This window comes from Triturus cristatus, chromosome 3_2 (assembly GCF_964204655.1).
Source record: "Triturus cristatus chromosome 3_2, aTriCri1.1, whole genome shotgun sequence".
Lineage (NCBI taxonomy): Eukaryota > Metazoa > Chordata > Amphibia > Caudata > Salamandridae > Triturus > Triturus cristatus.
Window position 1 is genome coordinate 700,723,232 of NC_140584.1, and position 17,069 is coordinate 700,740,300.

Here is a 17,069-nt window from a genome sequence, read left to right on the forward strand (position 1 = left end):
GCTGGCTCATCCATCTGTCATTTCATGCCCAAGGGCCTATATATTTGAGCACTCTTATGGAATTGTATTTGCTACAAATGTAGCTACCTTCCACACCTGACATGTCTGGCTATAATCACTTACACTGGGGATACCTAATTCAGATCTAAGTCTACATTGGTGAATTAACTAGACTGAACCAAGAATAAGCCTACTGCTAGAATGAACTCCACAAAGATCACAGCAAAAAGATTTGTGTGGATCCCAGTCAATTGGTATTCCAGCCCTGTTTAAAGGGTCCTAATCACAAGGGTTCTCTGAGTTTGAGACCGGCCTCCTTACTTTCAGTGTGGTGATTTTTATGCATCTGTTTTGTGTTATTGTGGAGTAAAACCTGTCTTTGGGGGCTGATTTGTTATTCTTTTGAACTGGTATTTGCATGCTGTGTTTTCTTTTAACAAAATGTCTTTAGGGTGCAACAGTGTAGGAGGTAATTGCTTCTCCTCCAATAATAATGAGCCACCAAATGATCAGGAGGTCTGCCGCTGGTTACCACTTTTTTGGTGTTTACTTCAGTGGTGTTATTATGAAGACTATTTGGGCATTGTTACTGACACTTTTCTCGTCCTGCTTTCTATACAAGTTCTTTATACAATCATAAGTGCTTCTGTGCTCTCCAAACAAAATCTTAAGTCATGCATCAGATAGCGGCAAGCCAAGTAACTTTAATGACACAGGTCTGCTCAGGTTAGGATTTGTGCAAACACATCCATGGCACACCTGGGTTAAGTTCCTTTTTGCTCACATTTACCCCACTTTTGTAAAATAACTTATTTATGATAATTTAACTACTTTGCGACCTTAAACCTCATAACATTCAAAACTATTGACATACTGTTTCACATTATATTTGAAATGCCTAATGATAACAAAAAATCCTGTTTTTTGCAATTGGTAATGTGCATAAGCATATGATTACATTATAGTATTATGAGGAAGAAATTTCAGGGTTTTTTTTCATTTCAAAGACAAATATTTCACATTGCAACATATTCATAATGTAAAGTTTTTGACATACATTTACGTACATCTTAAGGTGTGTTGGTGAGGTTTAATTGCAAAGAGCCTATGGGACTAAATTAAGCCATGCACATTTTGTTTGCCAAAAAGCAGAAAATAATTTTTTCTCTGGTGAGAGAGATAAGGGTACTTCTACTGAGACCCATTTCCTTCAGATTGCTTGTAATGGGATAGCTTTATGAATGTTATGTACTTATCTTCATTACTTCTCCTCAGATTTTACTGTCGATTAATGAGGTGCTTAAACCCATGTCTGAGCTCTGCATACAAACACTGAAACTAGTTTGATTGTAAGGTACAATTAATGTAACTAAGGTTTGACCTCTGCTTTGTATATACAGTTAAGATCACCTGGTGCATTCCAGTTAAATTTGTTGATCACGTGCGGATCGATATACAGAGTAACTGTTTCAAGCAGTGCCCCATTTAGGTTCTAGTTATTGCTTTCAAGAGATTTGCTGGTTTTCTTTACTTTAGATTTAGTGTGGTTAATTACTTTGAAATTCTTATGTGTATGCTCATGAAGTACTACCAATGAACGTAATCAGTCAGTCAAGCAATTTGTAGAGCGCACTACTCACCCGTGAGGGTCTCAAGGCACTAAGGGATGCTTCTATTGCTCGAACAGCCAGGTCTTGAGTAGCCTCCTGAAGGTTAGTAGGTCTTGGGTCTGCCGTAGGAGGATGGGGAGGGTGTTCCAGGTCTTGGCGGTGAGGTAGGAGAATGATCTGCCATCGGATGTTGCTCTTCGGTAGCGGGGGACGGTGGCGAGGGCACGGTCGGCAGAGCGGAGCTGGCGGTTCGGGGTGTAGAAGGTGAGTCGTCTGATGAGGTATGTTGGTCCGGTGTCGTGGAGTGCCTTGTGTTTGGGGTGAGGAGCTTCAAGGTGATCCTCCTGATCGACGGGCAGCCAGTGCAGGTCTCTCAGGTGGGATGTGATGTGGCTGTGTCGCGGGATGTCGAGGATCAAGCGGGCCGAGGCGTTCTGTATGCGTTGCAGTCGTTTCACTAGTTTGGCCGACGCTCCCACGTAGAGGGCATTTCCGTAGTCCAACCTGCTGCTGACGAGGGCCTGGGTAACCGTTTTTCTTGTGTCGGTGGGGATCAATCTGTAGATCTTGCGGAGCATGCAGAGGGTGTTGAAGCATGAGGATGAGACGGCATTGACTTGCTTGGTCATGGAGAGTGTTGAGTCGAGGACGAACCCCAGGTTGCGTGCGTGGTGCGTGGGAGTTGGTGCTGTTCCCAGGGTGGTCGGCCACCAGGAGTCGTCCCAGGCTGAGGGGGTGGAGCCAAGGATGAGGACCACCGTCTTGTCCGAGTTCAGCTTCAGACGGCTGTTCTTCATCCATTTGGCGACGGCTTTCATTCCTTCGTAGAGGTTGGTCTTGGCGGTAAGGGGTCCTTGGTGAGGGAGAGGATCAGCTGTGTGTCGTCGGCAGAGGAGATGATGTTGAGGTCGTGCAGTCTGGCGACGTGGGTGAGCGGGGCCATGTAGATGTTGAACAATGTCGGGCTGAGGGATGATCCTTGGGGTACGCTGCAGATTAACGGAAAGGGGGAGGCGGACGCTCTGGGTTCTGCCGGCGAGGAAGGAGGTGGTCCATTCCAGGGCCTTGTCTCGGATTCCTGCTTTGTGGAACATAATACACCTACTTTCAGCTCTTATACATAGGAATTTGCTTAGAGGGCTCATTCTTCTTGCGTGGCCTCACTATAACACCTATATTAGAATAATAACACATTTAGAGAAAGAAACTAAGATTCAACCCCTGATGCTGAAGACTTTGCCCAAATGTTACTATAATCTACAGAATGTGAGGCTTGCAAAAGTATTTACATCTAAAGAATTGTTTTGTGGACAGGATTGGGTGAAACAGCACAATCTGTCCATGTGAAAGGGGCTGTAGAAAAACAATGTTTCTGATGTGAGAATTACATATCCCTGGTATTCCCACATTTAGACATGTTGGAAAAGCACCATTTCAGAGACATTCAAAAGGAATTTTAAATAATAATTTGCCAGGCTATTCCTCTCAGCTTTCTTAAACATAGGACACACAACACTCACTCTTAGCTATCAAGACTAATTTGGAATTTTGCACAAGCCAGAGAGTATGAAAACAAATGTGCCATCTCTCTGGAGGACTTGCTGTCCTCCATTGTTTATGAGTACTGTCCTTTTGTGAGCCAAATATCATATGCTAAGGAATAGATTGGAAAACTCAAATGCTCTGAGGGGTTGATTAACAAAGTTCTCAGTTTACGATTGTTGATTCAGGAATGAAAAAATTGGAAGATGAATGTTCTGCCCGGAACAATTTACGACTGACCTATTAAGCCAAGATTGTCTTTTTATTCAGTCACTGCCACTTCTAATTCCTATAGCTCTCATCTTAGCGCCGGAACACCTCCCTTGGGAGGTAGCTGTTTATCTGAAAATTGTTTCAGAGTGTTTGACTAGTTATTGATGCTTTTCTTTGGACTCCTAGTGTCAGACTCACTATCCCTGTAATAAGCTTTCAAAGCCTCCATGAAGGTTTCCTTTATCTTGCTTCTATATCCCACCACCTAAGCAGGACTTTCACCATTCTTTGAATATCTTCATTTAACATCACATGGCCTAAAGATGAACATTAATTTCTAAAATAAATGATAATTTAGTGCAATAATGAATTTTATGTAGAAAGGCAATGAAAATGCAGTGCTGGAACAATTTACTAGAAAAAGTAGAGTCTTCCGAGGCTATTTTCAAAATGACAAAGCCATGAGATGTTGCATGATAAAAGACTCAAAGCAGATTCGTCCAAAAGAGACCGAACAGGTACATTCTGGACAGCAGACCACATTAAGGAAAATTAGTGATGGGGATGATTTCGAAATTGGAAACTACCAGGAACCCGAACATTTTTAAAAGTGAAAAACAATGGCCTCTAGTATGGCCTTCTGGACTAACCTGAAATAACCTTCATAGATTGTTAGTTTTGTTTTTTCCCTAGTACTAAACAAAGCCTCCTCACTAAATGAATACTCTTGAATGAACGGAAACCATTGGATAGAATATTCCAAGGTTTATCTAAATCATTGTTTAATTCTTAACAAGATGAGTCATGGTTCTCAAACAGGAAGCAATGTCCAGAAAAAAAGTTACACATAGGAATATTAACTTAAAGTGGCAAACTCTGCATAGACCAATCATGTCACAAAGGATTTTTCAAGATTATTGCAAGAGTTTTCTCTTCTTGAATTATTAGAAACTAATAAACATTTATAAAAGGAAAAAAACAGTGCTTTCCAGGAGAACCTGTTGAGTTGTTTAAAGAAAACATAACCCATGGTAAGAAATTAATACAGCCTTATAGCGTTTTACATGTTTTTGAATGAAACAAAACAAGGGAAGCTAATGCCCAAGGTTTGCATAAATAATTAAATAATCATTTATTGCGAGTGAAGAGGAGGGAAGATACACCAACAGTCGTGTGCAAAGTTTGTTGTGTGCATACCCACATTTCCATGAACATTGTGACTTTTGCAACACTTTATGCTATAATAGTCAAACAAATTGTGAATTTGTTTGCCAATTCGTGATTAGAATGTAAAATTAGCTTGGAAGGTGGTGAAAAGTATCCGGCAATGCCCAAACAACTCAGTATGGGGAAGACAAAGCTAGAGACTTTGTGAATGGGGAAATTTGAGAACTTTGCAAAACTGCCCTTTATTTAAAAACATTGCCTAACCTTATTCACTACCATGTTTATTTCTCCCTTGTTTAAGGCCACTTGCTTTACTTTATGTAATAAAGGTGCAGAATGTTTTTCAAAACTGTAATATAATTGGTTCTGTTTTATCTACCACCTTTGACCAGTTGACCAGCGAAACTCGTCCAAGCTCAACATAAGCTATCACAAACCTTTCCCTTTAGTGATTTAGGAACATATGTTTTTAGTTATCACCTGCTTGCCATAACTTCCTGGTCATTTGCGAAGGACCCACAAAACCCTAAAGATTCAAGTTTTTCTAAAGCCCTGGCTCCTTGCAAATATATGAATTGCTGCCCTGGAAAGAGGATAACCCTGGGAAGAGAACAGTTATGGCCTAGCACTGCTGCATCCTCTTGCCAGGAGAAGGCAGGGATGTCATCGTGATGCTTTTTGCCCTTTTTACTGGATTTCTGATAGGAGGGTTTTTGTAGTTTACTATATTGCTATTGTTTAGTATTCTTCTGAATAATAATATCTTGACTTTGTGCATACTCCATCAAGATTGCCACTGTCTTTAAATGTCTTCAGCACTATCCTGATGATCACTCCATGAGAAAGAAACATTGCCATTTGCAGACTTTGTTCTGTCCCAAAATAATGAAATTATTGCACCCTTCTGAACTCTGATTATATTTTGTTACTTATGTGTGCATGACAGCCATCACTGTATTAAGTGCTTTCTTGTATCTCACAATGTATTTGCACATTTGCTGTCACTTGTGTACTGGGTTGTTGCACTTTCTTGCACATGTAGTACATTTTTTGCAGATAATCATATTGAATTTCATTTTTTTTTTATGTAACACTGAACTGAATATAATTCCATTACATGAACGATACTCTTCTTTATTGTGTTTGAAGTGTAGTGTATCTTTTCGTTTGATACAACATCAGGTAATTAATCTACCTTGAAAACAAATGTCCCTACTTCCATTAATCAATCAACAAATCAGTCAGCATTAGTAAAGCGCAGCACTGTCACCCCTAGGGGTTTCTGGGCACTGAGGGTGCAGAGTCTCCGCAAAAGCCCAAGTCTTGAGCTTCTTTCTGACTAGTGTCCTCATGGGATATAGCTTTACTTGTTACCCCCTAAGTATGCATACATGGTTTTGCACATTTTACCCACAGTAACCAGTATTTTATTTTGCATTTATGTCCAGGTTATTGGGCTAGCCCCTTCTTTACTAGCCACGATTAACATTCTGCCATTTATATTTCCAGTATAACCATTACATTGAATACACAAAGACCCTTCCACTGAATCCTGCACCAGAGATTTTTGGAATGAATGCTAATGCCGATATCACCAAGGATCAATCAGAAACTCAGCTGCTCTTTGACAATATTCTTCTTACTCAGGTAAAGTAATAAAGCCGTGACCTTCCACAGCAGTTAGGCATCACTGCTTTTGATTATTTTGAAGAAAAGGTGATTTAAGACCCCAGCTTTAATTGATTGAAGATGTGTGCTCAACAGTAACACATTTATAGTATATATTGGAAACATGGTGTAACACCCTGTGCGCCCACTCTATGTTAGTCTGGGAAACCGATGTGGTGCTGTTAGTAGACCTGCACTGACTCCAGTGGTTGAAATCAGTGTTAGGCAACTCGTCGGATATTGGGACAAGGAATAGATGTCAGACCATCCACCCTATTTAGAGTGGACAGGAATTACAGTGTGATTTTTTCCTCTATGGGTCTGCCAGGAAAGGACTTGTGGTCGCAAACAGGAAAAAATGAAACAACACATACGCGCTTGGAGAAAACACCCAGGGTGTCAGGGTGGTTCATTTTACTTTTTGAAGAAAAAAAAAATTGCTGAGCAGCCACAAAACCAGGGCAGCAGCTCCTTTGAACGCACAGAGATCTCCCTCCAAATATGACCTTAAAGAAGGCTGTTGGTCTGACCATTCTACTATTCCTTCTCTTAATATCTCGCTTAAGTAATTGGCCATCATTAACTTTTAGCAATGGACGAATAAAATGGGAGACATAACTAATTGTCATGCCGAAAATGCTTCCCCATAAAATGTTGGTAAAAAATGCAGTCACCTATCAAGACTTTGAAAATGTCCTGGTAAATGTTGTGATAACATGTGGGAATCAGATGAGCAAGAACAGGCAGGTAATATAGTTTTGCCTGTAATGTTTTTCAATTGGGTAAACACAAGTGATTTCATTGTAGTTTCAGTTAAACTAATTTATGGTTAGCCATAATTTCAGTGCCTATAGCTATGGTAAATCAATTTATTTAATTAAGCTTGTGCACAAAACTACATTGGTCATACCATATGTTACATAACAACAATATAGTGCATGCTTATATAAGCAAATTATGAATGCAAGGGAAGTCGTAAATAAATCACATTAGGACCACAACAAATTCAGCAGTCTTGGTCCAGAATAGTTTGGGGCTATGTGTTGTGATAAACTCAGGTGGGAGCAATAATATTGAAATGTCCTTTAAGTTAGATGAGATGAATTTGTATGTTTTTCTTAAAGATGTTCAGAGTGCTGTCTGAGTGGATGTCAGACGTCCAGGGCATAAAGAGAGAACTGCTAGTGTACAAGAAGTGACATGGATCAGGATTTAACATAGCGGTTGATGAGGGCTGGTGAAGCACTGGTGCAATTTTGATTTAAGTGGTTGATTTGGTGTGTTGAAAGCGACTTTACGGATGCTTAGGGTAGGCGTAACAGGCATGTGTGTGTCTGTTTATGTATTTGAATATTAGGTTTAGGAACCTGCACTGAGATCAATATTATATAGTAAACCAGCCAGTTTGGTAATGTGAGCACAAGCTGGTCAAGATTTTGAAAAGGATTATTGGGTGATGCTGGTGCATTTGAGGAAATTGCATGGAAGTTGAAATGTATGTAGCGGTAAACAAAATGAGAGAACATCGAAGAGAATTTTGAATTAATTGAGAGTGTAGCTTCACATAAGTTATAGATAGTAACAAGTTGAGGTGCCTACAGAAGCAATGAAGTCAGTGACTTCAAAGATGACAGTGGACATAGAGTGATCTGAGAGCAGAAACAGGATTTGACTATAGAAGAGCGCACATAGAGCTGAATGGTCACACAGTGAAGTTGGGAGAGCCATAGAGTGTGATATATAAGAGAGTACTCACTGAGTGGATAAGCTTTCCGAAAATTCTTAGTCAGAAAGTGATACTGTATTCATTTTCTCATCCATCAAGTTCCTATACTCTCTCAAACCCCCATTTTTTCTGCAGGTGTTAACCACAGGAATGGGGGGAAGGGTGGATATTGGATAGAAATATATTTTATTCTATTGACTAATGTATTTAGAAAAGCGAAATGTTAAAATATTACAACAGTAAGGATTCAAAGTATGCTCAAATGTATTTTAATAAAATATGTGCACCAAATCAAAATGACCATGACAAACAAATTTACATTTTTGAGTAGTGTAAACCACAGAAGAAACAATGAATTTACTATTGGATTCATTATATTTATTTGGTTGCAATTTTGGTGGTTATTTTAATCTTATGTATTTTATTGTTTTGCAGGGTGATAACATTGTAAGTAAATTTTCCTTCGGGTTGGTGGTGTAGTATCTTTTGGATCCCATTTCTTTCTATTGTTCTTGGATATTGTTACACAATTTCTTATCTGGGTTACTCATCTGGATTACATACCTTCTCATTGAAACTGTCCAAGCACATATGAACAGTCCTCTGTCAATCAATCTGTTTCTGACAAGAACACCCAAACGTACCAAGATTATACTTCTCCTTGTGCAAAGTCAGAAAATATAATTTACCTTAAAATGTAATCTGTTTATTTGAAGATATTTTATAGTCTTCACCAGCTTGAAAATGATGATTGAAACAAACACATGTCTACTATAATATTTGGAACACACTGCTTTTTTAATTGCTTTGTGCTTCCAAAAGACAGCCTGGTGGCAAACTGCAAGTACTGATGCATATTATTTTTTATATACAATTATTATTCTCACAATAGTGTGAAACATGCTGATGCATTTCACAGTAGTTCCAATGCAATACCACTTTGAAATAGGACCGATTACCTGTGGAAAAGCCAAATCACAGTCAATATCCCTTATTAGATTGTTTGCGCTGTCTCACATTCAGACTGCCCTGTGTCTGCTTGCATTGTGTTTAAATGTGGGTAACATATCATAGTTTAATTGTCATTATATACATTGGTTGACAGATGATTCTCCGGATTTACCAGCTTCCAAATCTATTTCCTTTTACTTTTTATTATCTGTTTGGGCCCATTTATTTCTGTATCCTGACGTAGACAAGCTTTCAATATTTGGTTTCTTACTGTTGGTTCCAACTTTTTACTTTTTCTTCACTTTAGGAATTCATACGCCTGCCTATTGTATTGCCTGCTGGTTAAACATATGTTAAGAGGTAGTTGGGTTCTAATTAACATATACTTTTGTCCATTAGGTTTCTCATGACTGATTTTAAAAAAATGATTCAAAAGTTTGGTCTATATCCATATCGTCAAAAAAGGGGGATGGTCCATACTTCAATCAGTTGTGCCCATCCAACAGCTTAAGTCAAAGTAGCATAACCTCAGTAGGCTATACAGAATACACTTTAATATCTCAATAAAATGGCACAGACAATAAATGTCAAAACTCTATTCTTCTTGAGAAACTAATCAATATTTAAATACTTGTCAGTTGAAAATTAAAAAACAACACTAATAATGCATTTTGTTAATATGTATCGAAGGTGGATAAAGGTACTCTTATTGTAGCTTCGGTATTCACAGTTCTATTTCATCACCAACTCATAGTACCCTGATATCACCCTCTAGCAAGACTGCCTCCTGAGTTATGAAAAACCTGATGCGTTGTACACTGGTTGCTGTATAGTTGTATCCTTACATGTGTGGGACCATGTGCTCACAGGCTAGCTTGCTGAATGTTCACCTCAGTTTTGAAGTCAACTGGATGGACCAAGCCAATGATGAGAGCAGAGCAGTAGAGGGTTATGAGTAGCTGAGTCTCCTTTGCCAGATGTGTGTGCTTAGCTTACTCGTATATCTGTTCCCAACACATGGGAACAAATTCCAAAGCTAGGATAATAGAAGGGTAATAAACACAACATTGGACTGCCTGATCTCAGCCAATCATATTTTAACCTCCTTGGTGTAGAGATATGTATCCAAAGGTCAGTGACCACACAAAGCAGTGTCACTAAGCTACCTTAATGATTTCTAGTAGCTGACTATCAAAAGACACATCTTACAGTAATAGCTTCTGTTCTGACTAGCCCACACCCATCCCTATGTAAATGGAGAACAGAGAGTATAATACAGGTAGATTCCAAGTTCAAAAGCTGTCTAATTTCTAAATTATAAAGAATATCCTCAGTGAAGGAAGAACAATGCGCATTTCGAGCACCTCCTTATAACAGTAGAAACAGTATAAGGCTTGGCGGACTGAGAGATTAGAGTGCACTGACCGGCTGAAGGCAGTTGTACGCAAGACTATTCAGTTCACAAGAAAACAGATTACACAAATGCTTGTGCATAAAGTGAGGCAAAAACACATTGGGGTCCCGTCGTGGATTATAATTTCACATAAGACAGAACATATAACAAAGTTAATCAAAAAATCAGTTAATAGTCAGAATGTACAGTAGTCATCAAGCCTGTTCTTATATTTGGTTTGTGCTCACATGGCCACCCAGACCTTTCAATATGATAATAAAAGCACCAAAAGCAAGCGCTCCCATGAACCTGCCTGGCCGAAGAAACCCTAGTTTCACATCAACATTAAAGTAGAAAATTAGAAGGATACAAGGAGAAATAAAATCTGCCCATCAAAAAACCCTCCTTTTTGAAATTTCCAGGGCAATTCTAAAACATTGCATATTGTCAGAAAATCTAACAGTGTCGGAAATCAGACATCCACTCACAAGGATCCCAACACCATAGGAGTAACAGGGAGATAAATAAGCAAATATTTTCAGGTCGACCTTCATTTCAGAAAGCACAGCAGGTTGATCTGAAGGATCACAGCTACACAATACACTAGGAGTTATGAAGCACAGACAGAAGACAAGAAAATGCATATACAAGCCATTCCTCAAAGACAGCAGATGTGCAAATGCCCTCTCAAAGGCTCTAATTATGGGAATTCTTTATTTTGGCATATCCCCGATTTCCTACCTCTTGTTGGTGTTTAAAGGGTTCTTCTCAGATTTTGCCAGTAAGCATCCCAAAATTATTGCTGACCAGTAAAAACGAAACACACTGTCAGAGATATACCTGATCTCAACGACTCTCTCATGGTTAGTTTTTCCATGGATGTAGTCTAGCTGGTATTGCTCTGCTCTCTGCAAAAGTACACTGATGATACCTAGCCTTTTCTGAGGGATACGTCTGCCAGTGGATTCCTCACCTTTTGAATTACCCCTGCGCCAGCATTCCACGGAAATTTCTTTCTTAGCTCTCCCACGTCTTCGAGGACGTCACAATAGCATGGCTCCGCTCGCGACTCTGTATGATGTCACCGGAGCCATAAGAAGACCTCGTCAGTGTGCTGACGTCAGTTCCTTTTTTTACTGCGCAGTCGACGCGTAACTTTGTTTTCTAGGACTCTCCATTTTACATGGTATAACTTTGTTTCTATCCATACTTCATGTTGCACTGAGAATGGCTACTTCAAAGAAGTCAGGTTTCAAGCCCTTAAGGGAGTGTAGGGGTCATATGTCCATCACAGATCCCCATGACGACTGTCTATGGTGTCTTTCTTCGGACCACGATGTTGAAGGGTGTTGTTGCTGTCAGAAGCTGAAGCCGAAGGCGCTGAAGGAGCGTGAGGCAAAACTCTTCATGGTGCAAGAAAAAAAAGAGAGGAGAGGTCGCAAGAGATCTAATTCATTGTCGACCTCGCATGCTTCGAAGTCCAAGAAGAATAAGAAGAAGAGAAGACATGGGTCTCGACGTCAGTCTTCAAAGGGCAGAACATCGAGGTCGGCCTCCCTGTGAAGCGGTGCCATGAGAAGGATGCCATCTCGCCATCGCCTACTCCTTCTCCACAGGCGACTCCGGCCCACTCTCCGGCGTCGGGGGATTCGCCGGCGCCCAGAGATTCTCTGGCTCCCAGAGAGTTTTCTCCGGTTCCTGCGGCTTCGCCTGTACCAGCTCCAGTGTCTCCGGCCCCGCAGCCTTAGCCCCCCTGTAAGGCCTCAAGTGGATCAGGACCAAGGGGCTTCAGATCCTTATCCTCCTTTTCCAGGACCAGAAACGGATCCATCGCATTTCCTTAATGCAATGTTTGGCATGTTTGCCAATATATCTTACCCTACCGGTGCACCGTCTGGCCACGTGGGTCCGCTTGCCTTTAATTTGGGCATCGCCCAGCAGTATGCCCAGACGCCTTTTATGCCTTTCATGCTGATGGCTCCGTCATAGACGTTTCTTGTGCCGAGGTTGTCGACTCCGATACCTCAATCTCTGTCGCCTTCCCAGATTCGAGGGCCGCCGTTACCTGCTTTGGAAGTTCCTTCTTTGACACCGGTGCCATTGTCACCAGCGTCGGCGGCACCAGAGATTGCTGGAGGAAGAGGAGTACCAGCAAGAGCATGAGGAAGGGGAGATCCTCGACTCCGTTAACGACTTCAAGGGTTTACAGGAGGCCAGTGGCCTAGATACTTCCCTGAAGTGGGAGCTTTCTTCTCCAAAGGCCTTGCCTTCACAGGATGTTTCCCCTTATCTCACAGTTATCAGGAAGGCTGCTGATCAGTTGGACCTTCAGTTACCCTCGGCTGAGGAGAGGTCAAATATTTTGACTGAACTGTTGCATTCTCTCTCCTCTACTGTAGAACCTCTGCTGCCTTTTAATGAGGCGTTGACCGAGCCGATTATGGAGGGGTGGCAGAAGCCTTTGTCTGCCCCTGCAGTTTCTAGGTCAGTGGCAAGATGCTACAAGCCTGGTCCTGGTGATCCAGCTTTCCTCTCTGCCCATCCTTCTCTGGAAAGCTTGGTAGTTCAGGCTTTATTGTTCCAAGCAGTCAACTAGGTCTTTCCCTACTATCCCGGGGGATAGAGAATCAAAGAAACTTGAACAGTCTGCCAAAAAGGTGTTATCCTCAGCAATTATGGCTCTAAAGTCAACAAATGCCACATGTTTGCTAGGGAGGTACATTCATGCACAAAAATGGACACTGTCCAGCAAGTAGCTCCTAAGTTGCCTGAAGATGATTGTGTTCACTTTTTGGAGGCGCTATCAGACACTCAAGCGCAGCCCGTCTGGTCATTCAGTCGGGTCTGGACACGGCGGACTCGTTCGCCAGGTTAATGGGCTCCTCGGTGGCAACCAGGAGGCATGCCTGGCTTAGGTCTTTAGGTTTCTCTCCGGATGTACAAGCTACTTTGCTCGATCTTCCTTATGATGGACCCAGATTGTTTGTAGCGAAAACTGATTCTGCGCTGCAGCACTTCAAGGACAGCAGGGCTACTGGAAGAACGTTGGGCCTGCAGTCCCAGCCCATGAGCTATGGATACAAAAGGTATCGAGGCTATGGGAAGGCGGCTTCCTTTGTAGGCCGTCAACAGCCACAGCAGCAACAACAGCAGAACTCTCTGTACAGGTCATACAGAGGAAAAGGTAGAGTCCGTCTGAGAGGATCTTCTCGACTTCAGTCTTCCTCCTCCAACCACCGGTACCACGGGAAAGCAGGTCTCGATCACCCACCTTGGAGCATGCTGGCCCTGAAGAAGGCCGGGTGTCCCATATTCTACAAGATTGGAAATTGGTTACTTCGGACCGTTGGGTTTTGAATCTTGTGGAAAATGGGTACGTCCTACCTTTTCAAGAGTTTCCACCACCTTACCCTCCTCACCAGGGTTAGTGTTCAGAGGACCATTTGCTGCTTTTGCAGCAGGAGGTTCTTGCCTTGCTGCAGATAGGTGCGATAGAGGTGGTTCTGGAGCAGGAAAGATGTCAGGGATGCTACTCTCTTTATTTCCTGATCCCCAAGGAGGATGGCAGGTTGAGGTCGATCCTGGACCTCGAGGTGTTGAATTTTTACCTCAGGCAGGAGAAGTTCAAGATGTTGACCCTAGCTCAGGTTCTTTTGGCACTGCAGGAGGAAGACTGGATGGTGTTGATCGACTTGCAGGATGCGTATTTCCACATACCTATTCTGAAGTTGCATCGGAAGTATCTTTGGTATACAGTGGGGTCTCAACACTACCAGTTTGCGGTCCTTCCATTCGGTCTCACTTCCGCACCTCGGGTCTTCACAAAGGTGATGGCGGTGGTGGCAGCACATCTCAGAAGGTCAGGGATTCCGGTTTTCCCTTTCTGGATGACTGGCTGCTCAAAGCAAGGTCAACAGAGATGGTGCTGCGTCACTTGCAAGTAACAGCGACTATTGTTCAACTTGGGCTTCTAGATAAACATACCCAAATCTCACCTGGTGCCCTCTCAACACAGCCTGTTTAAAGGGGCAGTACTGGACACTACTGTGTGTCGAGCTTTCCCGCTGCCGCAGAGGATTCTTGACATTCAGAAGATGAGTCCTTTGTTTCATGATGGAGCGGTTGTTCCAGTCCTGAAGGTCCTACGCCTGCTCTGTCTGATACTGTTGGTCAACCATGCATGCTGGCACATGAGGGCACTCCAGTGGTGCCACCGCTGGCAGTGGTATCAGCACAATGGAGATCTCGGAGAGAAGGTCAGAATCTCCAGGGATACTGCAGCGGAGCTGTCTTGCTGGAGTGTGCCAGGCAACCTGTCTCAGGAGAAGCCATTTCAACGTCCTCCTCCGGTGGCCACGGTAATCATGGATGCCTCCACTTTAGGGTGGGGTGCTCATCTGGGGGATCTGGAAATAAAGGGTCTTTGGTCTCCAGAGGAAAGGTTGCTTCACATCAACATTATGGAATTGCGGGCAATACGTTTGGCTCTCAAGGCCTTTCTTCCTTCCCTTCGCAGGCAGTCGGTTCAAGTCCTGACGGACAACTCTACTGCAATGTGGTACATAAACAAACAGAGGGGGGTAGGGTTGTATCATCTTTGCAGAGAGGCTCTGCAACTCTGGGTTCAGGGCCATCAGATTTGTGTGTTTGTACATCATCTGGCTGGGGTGCTAAATGTGCGTGCGGACAGTCTCAGTCGGCAATACTCGGCCAATCACGAGTGTTGGTTTCATTCGCAGGTGGTCCATCGCATCTTCCGGATGTGGGGGTTTCCTCGGACCTGTTTGCCACTCATTAGAACGTGCACTGCCAGTCGTTCTGCAGTCTTCAGTATCCGATCCTGGGAGTGTTAGGGGGCGCGTTACATTTTGATTGGAACTCGCAACTCCTTTACGTGTTTCCTCCCATACCCTTGATTCCTCGAGTTCTGAGGAAGATTCGCCAAGACCGGGCCCTAGTCATATTGATTGCTCCGGATTGGCCAAGAAAGATGTGGTACACAGATCTTCTTCATCTCTCTTCGCACCCTCCGCTGCGTCTCCCTCTCAGGGCAGACCTCCTCTCGCAGTCGCAGGGGCAGGTTCTTCACCCCCACCTCCAGATTTTGCACCTTCATGCCTGGAGATTCAACGGGGCAACCTGAGTTCTTTCTCTCTTCCACCGGATGTGGTGAATGTTATTTTATCATCCAGGAGACACTCCGCCAAATCTGTTTATTCCTTTAGGTGGTCCAAGTTTGTGAAATGGTGTGGAGAGAGGTCTTTTGATCCTTTGACAGGCCCATTTATCTGATGTACTTGGCTTTTCACTTTTCTTGGCTCAGCATGGTTGTGCTGCGGGTACGGTAAAGGGTTACTTGTCGGCCTTGTCGGCTTTGCTCTGTTTGCCAGACCAGCCATCTTTATTTAAGTCCCCCATTGTTATGAGGTTCATTAAGGGCTTCACCAATAGGTTTCCTCCCACGTCCTTGATTAAGCCTCAATGGGATTTTAATTTAATACTAACTTTCCTGATGGGGTCTCCTTTTGAGCCTCCTTATAGTTGTCCGTTGAGACTTCTTACTTTCAAGATGGTTTTCTGATCGCTATTACCTCAGCCAGAAGGGTAAGTGAACTTCAGGCTCTTAGTTCTAAACTTCAGTTTTTAACCATTCATTCAGAAAGATGGTTCTCAGCACCAAGGCTGCTTCCGTGCTTAAGGTGGTCACTCCTTTCCATCTAGGGCAGTCTATTACCTTACCTACCTTCTATCCTCCCCCTCACCCTTCCAAGGAGGAGGATAGACTTCACCACCTGGACCCTAGGAGGGCTGTCCGCTTCTACCTGGACAGAACTAGGGACCTAAGACTGGATGTCCAGCTGTTTGTGGGCTATGTTGGAAGGATGAGGGACAAAGCTGTCCACAAGTGAACACTTTCCAGGTGAATCATCTTATGCATCAAGACCTGCTACACCTTGGCCCAGAAGGAGCCACCTGAAGGTATTAGAGCTCATTACACTAGAGCGAAGTCGTCTTCTTCTGCTTTGGCTAGAGGTGTTCCTGTTGTAGAAATTTGCAGGGTGACAACTTGGACCTCCCTCCACACCTTTGAGGAATCCACAGGCAGATGTATCCATCAAAAGAACAAGCTACTTGCCTTCAGTGATGCTTTTTCTAATGGATACAGTATCCTCCTGTGGATTCCTCATTGACCCACCCGCCTCCCCGTTGTCCATCTGCTTATACCGAAAAACTTCTGACTGTTTGACATTGTTATTTTTCATATGTAATTTATATTCCATAAAGTTTATTGCTAGCAAATGCTTTGGTTTTTGGCTTTTCCTTTTTATGTATATATATATATACTTGCACTTTTTCTTGCACATAGCGTTATTTTGCACATTTAGTACTGTTACATTGTTATGGATACTGATTTGTTAATTACAAATTTGAATTTGTACAGTTGTAAGGGAACCATGAAGCATTAGGCTGGTATGTTATCAATGTCTATATTTATGACACGGCAGAGCCTGCCGTTCCCTTCCCGCGCACTGTCACTTTAAATGGTGTAACGTTAATCATGTGGTGTATCATGTGACCAAGGCTCTTTGGGAGCTGAAACGCGTAATGGCGGCGGTGCAGGGCACGGAATAAATCTTTGAAACACAGAACCTGGGTTCGCCTCGTCTTTCCAGAAAGTATACGGATTGTGGGCGAGTATTGGGGATATATATATATATATATATAAATATATATACTGTATGTATTTGTGTATATATTTTGTATACTGTGTATACTTGTATTATGTTGTCGGGTCCGC

General features: G+C 42.6%; 1 protein-coding gene across 1 annotated transcript in view; it reads left to right on the plus strand.

Annotated features, from left to right (window-relative positions):
* DNAH7 (dynein axonemal heavy chain 7) overlaps positions 1–17,069 on the plus strand; it is a 1,967,826-nt gene that overhangs the window by 1,519,973 nt on the left and 430,784 nt on the right. Inside the window, exon 59 of the mRNA XM_085648764.1 lies at positions 6,042–6,179. Coding sequence (XP_085504890.1) covers positions 6,042–6,179 — 138 coding nt within the window. The remainder of the gene's footprint in view (positions 1–6,041; positions 6,180–17,069) is intronic.